Genomic DNA, 16,163 nt, shown 5'->3' with positions numbered 1-16,163 from the left:
TGTAGAAGAGGGCTCTGGCCTGCTGAGCGGGGCCCCTGGGGGAGGTAGGGTCTGTCCATGTCACGGCCTGGGCCCTTTGGGAGCAGCTGCGTCACTGGGCAGCATTTAGAGGGAGCCCTGGCCATCACTCACTCCTAATTTTAATGACATGCATTAGCTAAATTGTGTTCTGAGTATTCATTCAGCGCTGTTTACGGCGCGCTCTCGAGTGCGCTTACCGTTTGTCAGAAGTGCAAACTAGCGAACATACGAGCCTTTAAGACAGGCCATCTGTTCGTCTTAGACCCTTGGACGATTGTCAAACGCTTCTAAAAATAAGTGCTCACAAGCAGAGAGGGGCTGCCCAGGTGATACACAGCAGAAAGGGGAGGCAGAGATGTGCACCCTCCCCTGAGGGGAAGACAGCGGAGCACACACTGGGGAGGAAGTGTGCAGAGGGAGGGGAGATGGGAGCAGAGGGAGACAGGAAGCGTGCGCCCTGCTGAGACACCTTTTTGGCTAGAGGCATGAGCTTCTTCCCGTGTCTTGCGTCTCGTGTAACTCCACAGCTCACATACCTTCGATGGCTCCCCATGGCCCAGATTTAAGGGCAAGCTGCCTTGTCTGGCATCATGGAGCCTCATCAATAAGACCCCCACCTCCCTTTCCAGGCTTGTCTCCACAGCACATACCCTGTGCCTCTGCCAAGCTGAATTATTCATTGTTCCCCCAACATATGCTGCACTTTTCACATCTCACAGGCAGAGCGGTGCCCGGCAGAGAGGGGGCTCTGCAGACAGACGGCGTGGGTGCAGCGCCTCACCGCCTTTCCCAGCGGCAGGACCTGAGCCCGTCTGTGCCTCAGTGTTCTCGTCTGTACAATAGGGATGACAGTGTTTAATTCACGGGGTGTCTAGTATGAAGAAGGGGGCCTGGCGCACAGTGAGCCAGCGGTGAACAGGAATTGTGATCATTATCAGTGTATTCACACCTTCTGGCTGTTGTTCTGGTGGATCGTTCTTCCTGGAAAGTCATCTTTGCATGCACACATGCACACACGTGTACGCACCCACACACACCCAGTGCAGCTTCTAGCCCCAGCTGTCCCTGAAGGGTGACTGGGAGGCTGGCTTTTTCCTCAGGCACCTCCAAGCAGAAGTCATCTCTGTGTTCACAGTCCTTCTTGTGAAATCTGCCCCTGCTGCAGCCATAAAGAGCCCCCATCCCGCCCCTGAGAAAGGCCTGTATAAAGCCAGGCTCACAGGAGCCATGTGGCTGGAGCCCATCATGACGTGGCCAGGTAGGGACAGCAGGGAGGGGGTGATCAGCCACAGCATGTGTCCCTCCAGGAGCAGAGGGAGGGGTGGTTGGCCATGGTGGAGGCTGTGTGGGCTCTGGCTGGGAGTCTCTGGGTGGGGAGACTTGGTGCTTCTGTGCCCTTAATCTGCTGTAGGGACTCAGGGGCCAGAGCCAGGGCTGGCTCCCAGGGATGAATTTTGTTCTGCCTCTGGGATCCCATGGGTCTATGAGTCCAGCTACCCCAGCCTTCACGAGAGAGAAGGTGGGGGCTTCTCCACCACTGGATGCCCAGCGCCCACCATAGGGTCTAGCAGATGAGAACTCAGCAAACACCTGTGGAAGGAAGGAAGGAAGGAAGGAAGGAAGGAAGGAAGGAAGGAAAGGGTGTTTACCTCCTCCTTCCCCCAAGGAGTCTCCCTGGGCGCCTTCTTACCTAGTCACTCGTGCCATTCCTCGAGGGGTAAGAATGCAGGGATTGATGGTTCTGGAGGGTCTAGCATGGGGCATGGAGGGTGGTGAGGGCAGGGTCTTAATCAGACGCTAGCTGTCCCGGAAGGGAGGACCACCTGGCATAGCCGTAGCAGCCAGGTGTATGGGCCTGGCGGGTGGACTGTCTGTCCTCCCCGAACCCTGACACGGTCTCAGATATCTGAACTGCCTCTCCTGTGCCCTAGTTACTCTGACAACAGAATGCCTGTGAAGTCCGAGCACCTCTCCTGGTCCTTAGCAAGTGCCCAGGGTGCTGGCCACTGGCAGACACTAGTAAGTCTCTGTGGGCTGAGATGGGCCAAGTCCTGTGCATAGCTTGGATTAGGTTCAAGACTGGGACCATTTTGCTGCTGAATTTCCAGCAACCAGTGCATGGCGGTCTCCCAGCGGGGAGTCAATAAAGATTTGCTGTATGAATGAATGAATGACAGGTAAATGCAAGCTGAGCTTCTTTCCCCTGACAGGCCGAGGGTGACTGAGCCAGCTCCCGAGTCTCAGGGTTCCCACCAAGACCCCAGCTAGGCCTGCCCTGAAGGCTGGCACCATGCAGATTCCTATGCCCACCTGCTTGCCCATCACTAACTAAGGTCCCCTAGTGCCACGCAGTCACCTGAACCAGGCTCTCCCAGAAACCCCATCCAGGAACATGTGCCAGGGCTGCCGAGGGACGGATGGTGGCCAGAACCACTGCCACCCACCCCCTCCCGTTCTCCCGTTTTATTTTCCTCACCTGCTTCTCAGCCCCACACCTGTGTCTCCCTGGCAGGCTGTGAGGCCATGCGGATGCCAGGCCTCCCGTCCAGGCTCTTCCCGGTCCTCGCGTTCTCCGCCTCACCTGGGCTTTATGGTGCTGGGAAGTGTTCATCGGCGGGGTTGGTAGCATCTTTAAGAAACGATTTTCTTCCTTCTCTAAAGGGGCTAAATATAGCGCAGGCATAAACAGAGAAATAGACGCTAAGCCAGATGCCCTTGTGAGAGCCGTGCCGGGTGGAAGGAACTCTTAAGAAGCCTTCATGAAGCGCCCCAGGCCTGAACCTTGCCTCCCAGCCTGGGGAGGCACCTCCGGGTCGGTTGGGGGTTTCTGAGCTGTGCCGATTGGCAGGGCTGGCTGGAGCTGCTCAGCACACACAGGTGTTTGGGTAACAGGGGCGGGTGCAAGGGCGGGTGCCCTCCTTGGCAGAGGTCCTTCCCCCAGGATCCCCTGAGAACATACACACATGCACGCACACAGTGTGGCCATGACACCCTCCCCAGCTGAGCTGCAACCTGTACCATTAATCCACAAACACTTGGGGACCTTCATGTCTCACCGCCTCCTCAGGCCCTCGAGGGAGCCCAGCTGGAGCCTTCTTCTACCCCACGTTGTGCCCAGCCCAGAGCAGGCACTAATAACAGTGCAGAAAAAATTCTAGTGCCTGTTCCACCCAGGGCAGCAAGTTTTGACATTTCCACCTGCCGCGACATCGTGGGCTTTAGTTCCTGTAATAAGACTTCTGGGAAGTTTTTACCCTTCTGTCTCAGACCCTCTTGGAGGAAGTTCTTTCTTGAGTCTAACCTAAGAGTCACGTGTTCTTGCTCCTTAAGTGAGAGGGCGCATTGCCATTTTCACCTGGGAAGTGGTCCTTGTTCTCCCACGCTCCTAACCTAGGTGTGAGTTTCTGCCCCTGGGGTGTCTACACCAGGTGTTCCCAGGTGAGCCAGTGTGGAAGATGTGTGCCATGTGGGCTTGCTCACGGCATCTTGGCGAGGGACTGCTTCGTTATCCTGAGATTCTCCAACGCCTCTCTCCTCATGTTGGTGAGGGGTGGCCCTTGAGGCTTTGAGGAGTTAATGTCCCCTCTGGTTTTCTGGTGTCTGTGGAGCCAAGCCCACCTTGGTAGGCACTCGGGCTCCTCTGTCCACACCGCCCCTAGCCCTCCGTTTGACCTGTGCTGCTGTCGCCCCAGGGCCTGTCAGCACACCTACTGACGCCTGCATGCTGCCGTCTGTGCTGCCCTGTCCACTGGAGGGCTCTTCGCTTTCCACCCAGCTCCACCCTCTGCGCCCGTTATCCTGTCATAGGGTCACTCAAATGCACTGCCTGTGCATTTTGTGCCAGGCCCTAGTTAACATATCCAGAGACCAGGAAGAGATGAGCACGCATCTGAGCTCCTAACTTCCCTTCTTCCTCCTCCACAACCTCCTACGATGAAGCAGGACCTGACCACACACGATGGCAGGGTCTGTGGCTAGTTGTCGACAGGTGGGGAAGTGAGGTCCAGGGGTCCAGGCAGGATGGTGTGTGGCCAGGCCGGCTGCAGCCCAGCAGAGGCTGGTTCTGCCCAGGAGAGGGGCACAGATGTGTGAGCCAGGCTCAGGGGTCCCTCTGGCGTGTGTGTGCTCAGCGAACCCAGAACAGCTTGGTCGGGAGGGAGGAGTGAGGAGGTGGAGCTGAGACAGCGGAGGCGCAGAGCAAGGAGGAATGTCTGTGCACAGTAGGGTCTGCTGTCCCTGAGCACATACAGGAGAGGCACCTTGTCTGGAGGGTGGGGGTTCCCATGGAAACTGCCTGAATCCCATCTATGGCCTCAGACCACCAGTCTTGTGCTCTGGGTCCATGTCACCCCCAAGGGAGGTGCCAGGCCATGCTGGGCTTGTGTCTGGTGTGGGGTGCAGAGGACCCATCGATGGCAATGCCCCTCAGAGTGTAGGACATTGGATTCCAGTGGCCTGTTTCAAGCCCTCTGGCTTCCTAGCTGGCTGACCTGGAGTTGGTAATCTAATCTCCTTTAGCCGCATTGTCCTCGGCTTATGATGTCACAACCTTGTAAGGCTGTTGTGAGGACTGAAAGCCATGGGCCTGCAATGACCCACGGCATCCATGCCTGCCAAGTACCAGCCATGGAGCCCATGGTGGGTCCACAGAAAGACAGCCACACTTGATACTCTGTGCTGTAAGCTTGCAGAGGGGTTGGTGACAGAGACCGGCAGAGTGGCTGCCACAGGGGCCCCGTGCCTGAAAGTGAGCACAGTTCCATCTCAACCCGGGGCCCTGGACCTCCAGAAGAAGCTGTGGGCAGCCTCTGGTGGACCTCACTGCCCGACCCTGAGCCCAGGAGAAAGACTCAGCGTCTCTTCTGCCCCCTGGTGGTCAGAAGCAGATCTGCAGGCCGCTGCTCCCAGTTTGTGAAGAGTCCCTAGGCTACATCGACTGGGGTGTATAGCGGGGAGCATCCTTAAGGAGCTGCACTTGAGATCAGCGATCCTGTGCTGCCCCACGCAGAGCTACTCCGTCCCTGGTGGAGTTTGCTTCCTTTCTGCAGGTGTCATGAGGTGGAGCACCTCCTGAGGCTTTAATGAAATTGGTCTGAGTTTGCAACACGGACCACTTAAAAGAAACAAAAAGACTGGGCTTTCCGAGGCCAAATCCCACCCCCAGCCGCAGGCAGCTGGCTCCTTCGAACGGATCAACACTGCGGCCGGCAGCTCTGGCTGGCAGGAGGGAGGACGCGCCGCGGGCTGCGGTGTGAGGGAAGCGTTTGGCCACAGAGTCCCACCTGGGCCCCAGATCCCCAGACGGTTTCAGCCCAACTGGTCTGCGGCGCTCACGTGACCACACGGGCAGGCTCCCTCCAGCACCCTCCCTGCTGGGTGACTTGTCCCCTGCCTGGGTTGCCCACCGCCTCCGCACGTATGTGCCCACTCGGGTGTTTCTTGGCCGTAGAGCTGTGTGGCACATCTGCTGTCTCCTCCGCTGAGCTCTGAGCAGCTACAGGGAGGACCGAGAGAGGGGTGCTGGGGGCAGCCTGCAGGCAGCCTGATAGTTTCCTCCTTGTCAGGGAGCGAAAGGGAGATGTTTGTCATTCCTGCCACCTCCCCAGCATTTCCTCTTTCCTCTCACCTAGCCCGTCCCTGTGGTAACACCTGAATGGTCTTTAAAAAAAAAAAAAAAACTGTATAGGGAGACCAGGTTGGCAGCAATAGGAACCAATCCCCAAGTCCCGAATCAATGTGGCGTCTTGGCAGCTGCGTCCCTGAGCACTTTCTCCTTGTTGCATTTTGTTTTGTGATAATCGCGATGCTTCTCCGCAGCTCTGGAGCCGGTGCACCGGGTGGGAGGGGCGGGCGTGCTCTCCGTCCCTCTGCCCTCATGCGTGTCTCCTTTCTTCCCTTTGCAGAACCACACCATGAGCCAGCACGCACAGTGAGGGACCGCTCGACAGGACACCTCTCCGCAGAAGGCTTGCCGGAGACGCCGTGGGGAGGGCCATTTGAACATTACATCCAATCAAAGTGTCATTTGCAACCCAGATGTAAAACTCTAATGATTTGGCCATGAGGCGCTGCTATTATAAGCAGCTGGAAATGAATATTAATGGCAGAGATTAAAAGTATTCCATGCTCAGTATTTTTTATTGTCCTGCTACAGCTAGTGTGCTTTTAGAGTTTCCGCCGCAGACTACATTTCTAGTGTTAGAGAAACCTGCTTTTTGAGGCTATTGTCCTTTGTTCCTTCATGTATTATATTGATAGTTTTTAAAAAAAAGGATTAGTGTGGTTTTTTTCTTTGCTTCTTTTTTTTTTCTTGTTTTTCTTTCCCCCCCTTTGGTTAACTACTTTTTAATTGCAATTCTAGGTAATTGTGCATCGTGATGTGATTGCTTGGCTATTGTCTGAATATTTCCTTTTAATTTTTTAATTAAAGACTAATGCTTTGATTGGATTTGCCAGTTCACCGGACAGTGATTAAAACTATGTAATGAATATAATCGGTTTCAGTGCAACTGGATGGTCTGCTTTTAAATGTGACTTAATCTGACTGCAGTAACTAGTTCAGTTCAATAAAGGGAATCCATGCGATTAGCATCCGGTTGCCTGGTTCTCTCCTCCCCAGCCAGGGGCCGCAGCGGGGTGCCTGACAGAAGGTGTGTTCCCAGGCGACTTCCTGTGGGGGTCCCACATGCCCCTGGGGACTGTATACAATAGGCCCCACTTCTTTGGGGACAGAAGCATATGACCTAACATACAGAAACTGGATGAAATGGCAGTGGCCACTGGAGTCAGGGGAAGGAAGCCATAAATAAAATAACATTTTGGTCATCTCATTTCTCTCTATGGGGACACTCAGGCCTGGGCAACACACAGCAGGTAGGACTCATCCATCCTGTTTTCTTGCCTCTCCCTCTTCAGAGGGCTTTCCCAGCTGCTTGGGGGGCGGATGGGCAAGTGGTTAACCCTTACCTTGCCAGGGTGGCACTTAACTTCTAATTTTGGCCAAGGCACAGGGAGACATCAGGGGTGAGGAGCCGATCCTTAGCCCCTTGAGAGTCAGAGCTGGGTGCTCAGTGGAGCCAGGTGGGAGGAGCAGATTCGCAGTTGTGACCTGTGGCCAGGACTCACTCACACTGGACTCGCTCCAGAGGCCCACTGCCTGGCAAGCCCAGAGAGTCGATGTTTCCTTGTGCTTGGCACCCTTGTGCTAGGCTTGCTGCCCCTACTCTGCAGGCCCACTCTGCAGCTGTATTCTCTGGGGTCCTTCCCGTCACCTTCCACACCTCCTTATGTGGATGCTTGGCTGACTCACCAATCAGAGGCCAGAATCTACACAGGGAAACCCTCCCTTGCTAACTTTTCACAAGGGGCAAGGAAATTGGTTATTACCCTCCGCAGAGCGGAAATGAAACAGGCAGGCAGACTGCACCTAATTATAATGTAATACGAAGTCACAGGCATGGAATTTGGAGCAATTACACCCATCACCCAGAAGGCTCCTGGATCAAGGGACTTCTGGTGACCTGCAAGAGTTCCCCTTTCTGCCACCTCAGAGGCCATTCCCACAGTGTTCCCTAGCGTGGAATGGTTGCCCTTAGAATTCAGGGCTCTCACCTTCCGGAAGCTGAAGATAGTGAACTCCAATCTTCAGCCTCCTGGAGAGTGGGCTGCTCTGGGGGAAGACCCGAGGGTCTTCATCAGCAAAGTGTGCCCTGTCAAGGGCTATGATGGGTTAGGCTGCCACACAGCTGGGCCCCCTTGTGGACAGCGCCAAGACCATCCAGGGATCCAGCATGACCCTGGGCTTGCCACTTCCCTCTCTCCAGGCCCTCCCCAGACCCAGATTTATCCCCGAGCCCCATGGAGCCCAGGTGAGCCCTCAGTAAGTACCAATAGAAGATTTGATTTGACGGTTGGTGGCGTAGGGCTAAATTAGTCACTGCCCCCATTAAAAATACAGCGGGGGGTTTAAGAGCTTTTCACGCCGTGTGGGAATCAGCAGCGGAGCCGGCTGCTGCCTTGGGTAAGGAGAGAGGCGGCCTAGGGGACTGGGAGGTAATGAGGTTTACGGCGGTGACAAGGCAGCCAGGGAACCCCTCAGACTCCCCCTCGCTCCAGCCCCATTGTTCTCCGGCTGCCTGGCCCCACCACTTGGCTGAGCCCCTCGTGACTTCGTTGGGGGGCTGGGAGGGGGACATGGAGGCCCTTACTGGGACTCACATCCTTCACCGTCACTGTGGTGACGATGCCCCGTTATAAATCAGTGCTGTGGGGACCTCCACTTCCCTTCCAGGCAAACAACTTGGAGCTGGGATGAGCTGAGCACTGCTCAGCTCCAAGGGGCCTTGGGGGTCGCTGGGAGGTCTGCGTGAGACCATGCCCAGTCCTGAGGACCCAGAACGGTGTGGTTGTCACCATGAAGACAGTGAAGCCAAGCCTCAAACACAGGAGGAGACTCCTTTCAGCCTGGAGGGGGCGATGGAATCAGCCACTAGTAGGTTGGACCTGGCTTTGAGGCGCAGGCAAGGTGACTGGAAGCCTGTGGTCCGTGGCTGCTGCCTTGGGACTTGTGAATTGTCCGTTTTCAGCAGCTCTGTGGGTGGAGGAATTTTGCCTGGGCTGGGAAATGGACCAGGAGCCCTGGGCCAGGGGCCTTGGTCCTTGGGTACCCACTTGGAGTTTTCAGAAGCAGGTGGTAAGAGTTTTGGTCTCATGGAGAAGCTGCCACGGGAAGAATTTTCTAGATCCCCTGGCCAGAGAGAGTGGTGCTTTAAAAACACACTATGTTTAATACTGAACTTCCCATCTGCTTTCCTAATTTGAAGAGTGAGTTCTTTGGCCCTAGACCTGCACCTCCAAGTGTTGAACAAACAGAGCTAAAACTTCAATCCCCTCACCCATCCACTCCATCCATCAGGCGCCCACTGAGCCACACCTATGTCAGGACCTGTGTGAGGTGCTAGGGACAAGAATGAGCAGGTGGCCATGACACCCGTCCTCCTAGAGTTCAGAGTCACATGACAGTCACCTAACAAGCAAGCCAACCAATAAATGCACAGGGACACATGGTCACAGCACTGTGATGGGGAAACTAGAGCTGTGTGATTAGTTGGGGGACCTAGGCATTAGGGTCAGGGGGCATGAAAGATGGCCTTGCTGAGGCAGTGAGGAGTCCAGGAGTATGACAGGAACTAGGCAGACAGAAGCAGTGGGAGGACAGCACAGGAAAGGCAAAGGCCCTGGGTTGGAAATGAGCTGTGGTATCCTTAGAGATCTTTAATCATTCTGCACTTGTGTTTTAGATGGCTTAGTACAAACTCAGAGAAGTTCAAGGCTTGTCCAAAATGACACAGTTCAGGACAGATTTAAGACATTTTGGGTGTCCTACCCATCAGCCTCGGGTGTCTTGACTTTCTTATTGTTTTATTATAACAGTGACGGCACTGGGCTATGGAAGACTGTTGACAGTCTTCCTTTTCCTTAATACAGTAACTGACTTAGTTGAACATCTGTTGCCTTGGACAGAGGCAGGAACTGAATGCGTATCCTGTCTTTCCTAGAAGTTAGATGTGGCCATACTGGTTCTATCAATGAGCTGTAACCAGAAGTGGTCTATGAAAATTCTAAAAATGCTCTTTTAAAAGAAATGAATTAATCTTCCTGGCAGCTGGAAAGAGGATGCAATAGCTGGAGCTCTGGAAATCCATTTGAACTGGATTATCCCATCAATCACCACTTCTGGCTCTCTGGCACCATTCACACTTGTGTTATATATTCCTTGGCATAGGTGGGAACTTGCCTTTGAAGAAGAGAGGTGCTCCAGAAGGACTTGTCTCCCAAGTGCTCGCCACCTGTTGAAGCAAGTTCATCATGGCTCACACAGGCTCACACAGGCTTGCCCACTGAATGACCAGGGACCACACACGCTGCAAGAGAGAAAGCTTGCAGCACTCGCCACACTCTGATTATGTACTGCCCTGTCATGCTGCGTCTCTCTCCAGAGCACCACTTAGCTCAGGTGGCCACGTATCTGTGGTTGTCTCTCCTTCTGTGCCTGCTCTGCTGTCTGCTCGTGCTGGGAGCCTCTTTCTTCCTTGCACACCACACCAAATGCTTCATAATCAAGATGAGCAAGACTTTATTTTTGGTAGTGCTGGGCCTGGCTCGTACCTGCCAGGCAAGTGCTTTACCACTAAACTGCACCTACACCCTTTATTTATTTATTTATTTATAAATTTTGAATCAGGGTCTCCCTGAGTTCCCCAAGCTGGCCTCAAAGTTATGATTGTCCTGCTTCAGTCTCCCAGGTAGCTGAGGTGACAGGTGTACACCACTACTGCCTGCTAAGATTGTTTTTTAAAAAGGTTTTAAAAAATCAAATTGGGAGATTACAGGGTACAGGCTGGCTGGCTGTTTCTTAAAATAAAGTTTTAGTGGACCCGGAGCTGGGATTAAGATGTGCTGAGCGAGGCACGGTAGTGCAAATCTAGCAATAAATCTGCTACTTAATTTGCTATTTTGTTCATCATGGATTTTTTGGCATCAGTTTTGATTTTTCAAAATATTGTATGGAAGTAATATTTTAGGCCCTTTTTTGGCATTTGCTTAAATTTTGTCCCCGAAGACAGTGCCTCATTCACACACATGCACACACACAACCTGTTCATCCCCAAAGCCACTTACTCAGACCTCAGAGGCTGGGTCAAGTGCTGCAATGATAAGAGCTCTGGTAAGACCTGGGGTGTGAGTCTCTCCCTTTATACCTGTCTGTCTCTGGAACTGTGTCATCAGTCAAGAGGCTCAACACAATTTACTTTTCCCTTTTATGGCCATCCTGGATCCTGGGGCTTTTCTTCATCACAGTCATTTAGAAGTCAGGCAGTGAGTAGCCATCACGTGCAATATGGTCAGCAACCAAGCCAGCAGGAAGTGAGAACTTGGGAAAGAGTCTCACAACTGGTTCCTGGGAGTCTGTGCACACACACACACACACACACACACACACACACACACAAAACCACGCAAGTGTATGCATGCGCACGGGTGCAGAACCACTTTACCCACAACTCATTGGCCACTAAGTGCCACATGGTCCCACTCCATCACAGCAGGACCAGGAAGGACAAACCTGCCAGGCCCCTGAGAGAAAAATGATACCGGGCACACTCTGACCACCTGTGCCAAGGGCCAGCAGATGCCTGTGTGCCCACCGCTGGGCAGAACCTCACTCTTAACAAGTGTCAGGGTACCCAGCACCCTGCCCGGGACCTACAGTAGGTGAAGATTTACCAACTGTGGGCAGAAGACCAGGGTGGAAGCTCTAAGTGACTCCGGTACAGGCGCTGGGCAAGGTCAGCTCGGCTGTGAAGTCACCTCTGGGCCTAAACTCAGTGGAGCATGGCAGACAGAGGTTCTGACCCGAGCTCTGCCGCCGTGTGACCGAAACCAAGGCGCTTAATTCCTCTAACCCTCAGTGCTTTGCTGGTAAAAGAGAAGAATAAATACAGTTGTGAAATTGAAAGGAAGAGTGACATGAAATAGCATCTGAGCACTCACTGTGTACCTTCCATTATTTTAAACACCATGTGTTGACTCACTAATTCCACACACGGACACTATCCCCTCTGTAAGAACGAGGGACCCCTGAGGCAGAGGACCTATGCAAGTGCCCAGCGCGGTTTCTACGTGCTCCGGAGCCCTGTTCCCAACCCCGACAAGCAACTCAGCAGAGCGCACGCGAAAGGGGGCTCCTGCTACTCGTTTCTGGGGCTGCAGCCGGGTGGCCCCACCACCTTCCGCCTTTGCCAGGAGGGACCTGCTGGGGCGACACCTGCCCCCCACCTGGCCAGCAGGTGGCCTGGCGCGGGATCAAGCCGCAGCTAGGCCTGCCCCCTCTCGGTCCTGGGCCATGATTGGCTGGCTTGGTGCGGCCCCGCCCCCCGCCGTGGGCTGCTCGCTCGGTGTTATTTGTGGAGTTATTAATTACTGAAAGGCGCAAACCGTGCTTCTGTGCATAAAAATATGTTTGAGCAGTTTCTACTTAAACTTTAAAGAGAACGTTAATCAATTTTATTTTAACAAAATGACCTTAAGCAGGAAGGAAAAAAATTGGTGTTATTTGCCCAAACAGGCAAATTAATTTCTCTCTCTTGAGAAATCTAAGAAGCTTCCAGAAATAGCTGTGCATAATTTACACCTGCCCTGGCCGCTCTTCGTTTTAGGCCAGGCCCAGTCGTGGGCTCCACCCAGCCCCAGGCCCACCCCCCGGAACTGCCGAGCCCCGGAGGGGCCCGTTCTGCGACCTTGGAACCAAGACCCAGCCGAGGCGCGGAGATGTGGCCCAGAGAATGCGGCTACGGGCCCCGCCCCCCGGCCTGCACGCTCCGGGGACCCAGTCCTCCACCCCCACCCAGCCCGCAGGCCCGCCCGAGTCTGTCGCTCAGCGGCCAGGCGGGGCTGCTGGCCGTGGAGCGTCCTGCTCGCCCTCCGGGAGCAGTGCGACTGGCTGTGCCATCCAGCCCCGCGGGCCTGGCTTCCAGTCTGAATAAAGACAGCGCGCTTCTCTGCGTCTGTGTAGCCTCTGCGAGGATGGGTGGGGTCATCCCGAGGAAGTTGGGCTCCAAGCGGGCTGGGTCTGGTCTTTGTATCTCTGCTGTTCTCCTTGATCCTAGAGCTGTGCGAGGGCCCCCGCAGGGCTCGGTGTTTGTTGACTAAATAGGTAAAACGTGGTGAACTAGTAGCTGCTCCGTTTTCATCACTAGTGGTATCACTGCAGTGGGACTTAAAAAAATCACAAGTGTAGCATAAGGGCATAATACAGAAAACTGTTTTTCAGATGATTTTCCCATGAACACCTCCCCATTCACCGCCCTACCAAGCCCTGGAAGCTCCAACCCCGCGATCAGTGGGAGCGCAGAGTCCGGCCTCCTCTCCCTTTGCAGTCACAGCTCTGTCTCTAGTAGGTGCTTAGTGCATGTTTGCTGAAGGAATGCATGAGACTTTACAGCAGGAGCCACAGAATCAGGGGCATCAGGCACAGGGGAAAAGGTTAAAGGGCTTCAGGAGAGGCCTGGGTGTGGTGACAGGGCAGTGAATACCCTCCCTTAGGACACCCGCAACCCAGCCCTGTCTCAGTCCCTCACTGCCCTGTGGGATGGCAGACCTGGACTGCCAAACCTTCCAATTTTTTCAAGAGGAGGAAATGCAGAATTTTATGTAAAACATCCCAATTTTTAGTAATTAGAGTTTAATTTGAAAAACAAAACAGAAACCCATGTGTGCCAGGGTGGACACTTTTGAGGGCCACCAGTTTGAGCCCTCTGGAGAGCAGTGATGGGACTGCTGAAAACAATGGGCACCTAACAAGAGGCAGCGGAATGTGTGACCAGCCACCAGGCAGACGAGGACACTGGGAGGTTGAGAAGCCAGACCCGGGCTGGGAGGCTGAGGGATGTGGAGGTGGAGGTGAGAGGGGCTTCTCTGTTTCTCGTCAGATTCATGCGTCTCAGTTTCCCTTCCGATCCTCACAGTCCTGGAAGCCCGTGGAGCAGGAGTCTTGCTTCTCTCTATGCCCGAGTTTCCTCATCTAGAAAATAGGCATAAGTAACCAGGCCTTGAGGGGAGGAGATTTCAGGGGGCGCTCAGCCCAGCTCCTGCCTGAGGTGTGGGAGGTGTGCACCTATACAGGATGGTCACCTCCTGCCTGCAGATGGGCTACGGCCTCCAGAGGCACTAACAAGGCTCCCCTTGAAGAGAAGCATGTGCAACAGGCCACCTGGAAGGCAATTTCAGGCCCTGAACTTCTGAGGGATGGTCCAGCTGCTGATTTGAAACAGACAACCCTAGAGATAGTGGGAGGGGACTTCCCAGCTCTGTGAAGGATGCCTCTGTGTCACAGCGGCACACTTGGGTGAAGCCTTGCTCTGTGCTTCTCCTGCAGAGCAATAGGCACTGGGCAGGGAATCATTTCTCTCACCATCTCCTCATGTGACTTAGGACACTGTGTTACCTTTCATCCCTGTGACAAAATGTAGGAGATAATGAAGAAGGAAAGATTTATTTTGGCTTGTGGTTTCAGAAGCTTCAGTCCATGGTCTTGTGGCCCTGTTGCTTTTGGCACAGCATCATAGCAGGGACAAAAGGGCTCACTTCAGGGCAGCCAAGAGAAGAAAAGAGAGAAGAAGAGTTAGGGTCCCCCATATCCCTTCAAAGGTACAACCCCAGTGAGCTACTTCCTTCCGCTAGGCCCCACCTCTTAAAGGTCCCAGTACCTCCCAGTTGTGGCATGGGCTTTGTCCCCAAGCCTTCAACACATGACCTTTTGGGAGACATCTATCAAAACCATAGCAAGACCTACACTAGGCCTCAGTCTCTTCATCTATCAGAGTGTTGAATCAAAGCTCTCCAAACTGACCTTGGTTTTAAAACTCCTACAGTACAGGGAGTTCCTTGGGAGGTTGGGGACCTGGGAACAGGCTCCTGAAAGACTCCTGAATCTGTAAATGGGGACAAGAATGCTTGCACTCCAAGCTGTGGTGAGTATGTGAGGGCATGTGGCACTTGGCAGCACTCTGAGGCATGCCAAACGCCCAGGGGACAGTTTTATTAGCTGTTGGTTTTCAAAGCTTTGTAGAAAGCAAGGAAGAAAACCAACTGAGAATATGATGAGGAAACTATCCCAATCTTTATCTTCTTCATAATTAGACTTAAATTGACTCTCTCAAAGGAGAATCTCCTACCCTGGCAGCTGAGAACTTCAGGCTGGGGTCCTGGTTATATTCAACTGTTTTCTTATTGCTGGACACAATCCATAGTACCCATAACTTAAAGGAGGTTGCTAAAGAGTTCAGTCTATGCTTGGTCAGTTCCAAAGCAGAGACATCACAATGTAAAGACTTGGAGGAGCAACACTGCTTAGTTCATGACTGGGAAGTAGAGCAGGGGAACAATGCTAGAGAGAAATGGGCAAGAGATCATATATAGTACCCAAGGACACACCCTCACGACCCACCCAAGCACACCCAGAAGCACGCTTTTCTAATCTGGTGTTTCTTAATTCAATGAAGTTGACATATCAGGATTAATGTTCACAATCCAACTCTTGTCAACTTCACACCAAAACACATCTCTTTAAACCATATTTAGTCTCCAAATAAAGACAATAACAAGTTCATAATTCTACTTAACATAATACAACTGTCCTGTGTATACCTGGAAATGCAATAATCCCTTCCCAGAAGTCTCAACAGTCCCAGAATTTTTCAAATTTCCAAGTCCAAGTCTCTTTTGAGATGCAAGGCAAACTCTTAGCTGTGAACCTCTTTAAAAATCAAAACCAAGTTATATAATCCCAAGGTACAGTGGCACAGGGTAAATATTCTATTCCAAAAGGCAGAAATAGAAAGAATAGAAAAGAACTAGACAAAAACAAGACTGAAACCCAGGAGGGAAAATAGTAAGTCCTGTAGTTCCATATCAGACATCTAGGGCACACAGTACTAAAATATGTGTTCCAAAGGAATTAGGTGGCCTGGCCCCTCTGGCCTTGCTGGTTGCAGCTTTCCTTGGCAGACATTTCACATTCCTGAGATCCCTAACTTCTTGGAGTCTCCAATATACCTTTAACTATATTCTCATAGATTCATGAGCTGTCTTCTCAGGGATTCCTGGTCTGGATTTCTAGGACTTCCTTTCAGATCTTGATGAAAGTCTCCTTGACCCCACAATTTTTGCATTCTTCATGCCAGTAAAACCACTATCACATGGATGACACCAAGGTGTGTTGTCAGTGGAAGCAATAGTCAGGGCCCCTTGGACCATGGCTGCAGTAGTCTCTGAGAGGTTGTATGGCTGAGCATTGGTGACATGAATCCCAGAGAAACAATTCTCTAGGAGGCCCTTCTTGAGCAGAGATCCCAGAAACTCTCTTCTAAAAGAAAGGTTGATACATTTGCACCCTTAAGTCTGTGATAGGTTGGCTTTTGCTGGTTTCTGAGCTTCTTTCAAGTCTTTTTGTTTCTTATCCCTGTACAAAGTACTTAGTTTCTTTATAATTGTGCTAATCTCCTTAGCAACCACACCCTTTTTGGCCTTAACTTTACACATAGTTACTTCTGAGCCAAAATTTAAGTTTTTAAATTTTTTGT

The 16,163-nt window shown here is 52.7% G+C and overlaps 1 protein-coding gene across 9 annotated transcripts in view; it reads left to right on the top strand.

Annotated features, from left to right (window-relative positions):
* Positions 1-6,612, top strand: part of Znf423 (zinc finger protein 423) — a 317,473-nt gene extending 310,861 nt beyond the window's left edge. For all 9 annotated transcript variants that reach the window (XM_013516282.1, XM_013516283.1, XM_013516276.1 and 6 more), the window contains one exon: positions 5,925-6,612. Coding sequence is in view for 1 of the 9 variants with exons in the window: in XM_013516276.1 (XP_013371730.1) it covers positions 5,925-5,954 (30 nt within the window). In the remaining 8 variants the exon portion in view is untranslated. The remainder of the gene's footprint in view (positions 1-5,924) is intronic.
* The last annotated feature ends 9,551 nt before the right edge of the window (positions 6,613-16,163 follow it).

Source organism: Chinchilla lanigera, unplaced genomic scaffold (assembly GCF_000276665.1).
Source record: "Chinchilla lanigera isolate Chin_1 unplaced genomic scaffold, ChiLan1.0 scaffold00032, whole genome shotgun sequence".
In the NCBI taxonomy this organism is placed as follows: Eukaryota; Metazoa; Chordata; class Mammalia; order Rodentia; family Chinchillidae; genus Chinchilla; species Chinchilla lanigera.
Note: the sequence above shows the minus strand (reverse complement) of the source record. Positions and strands in the feature narration are given on the sequence as shown.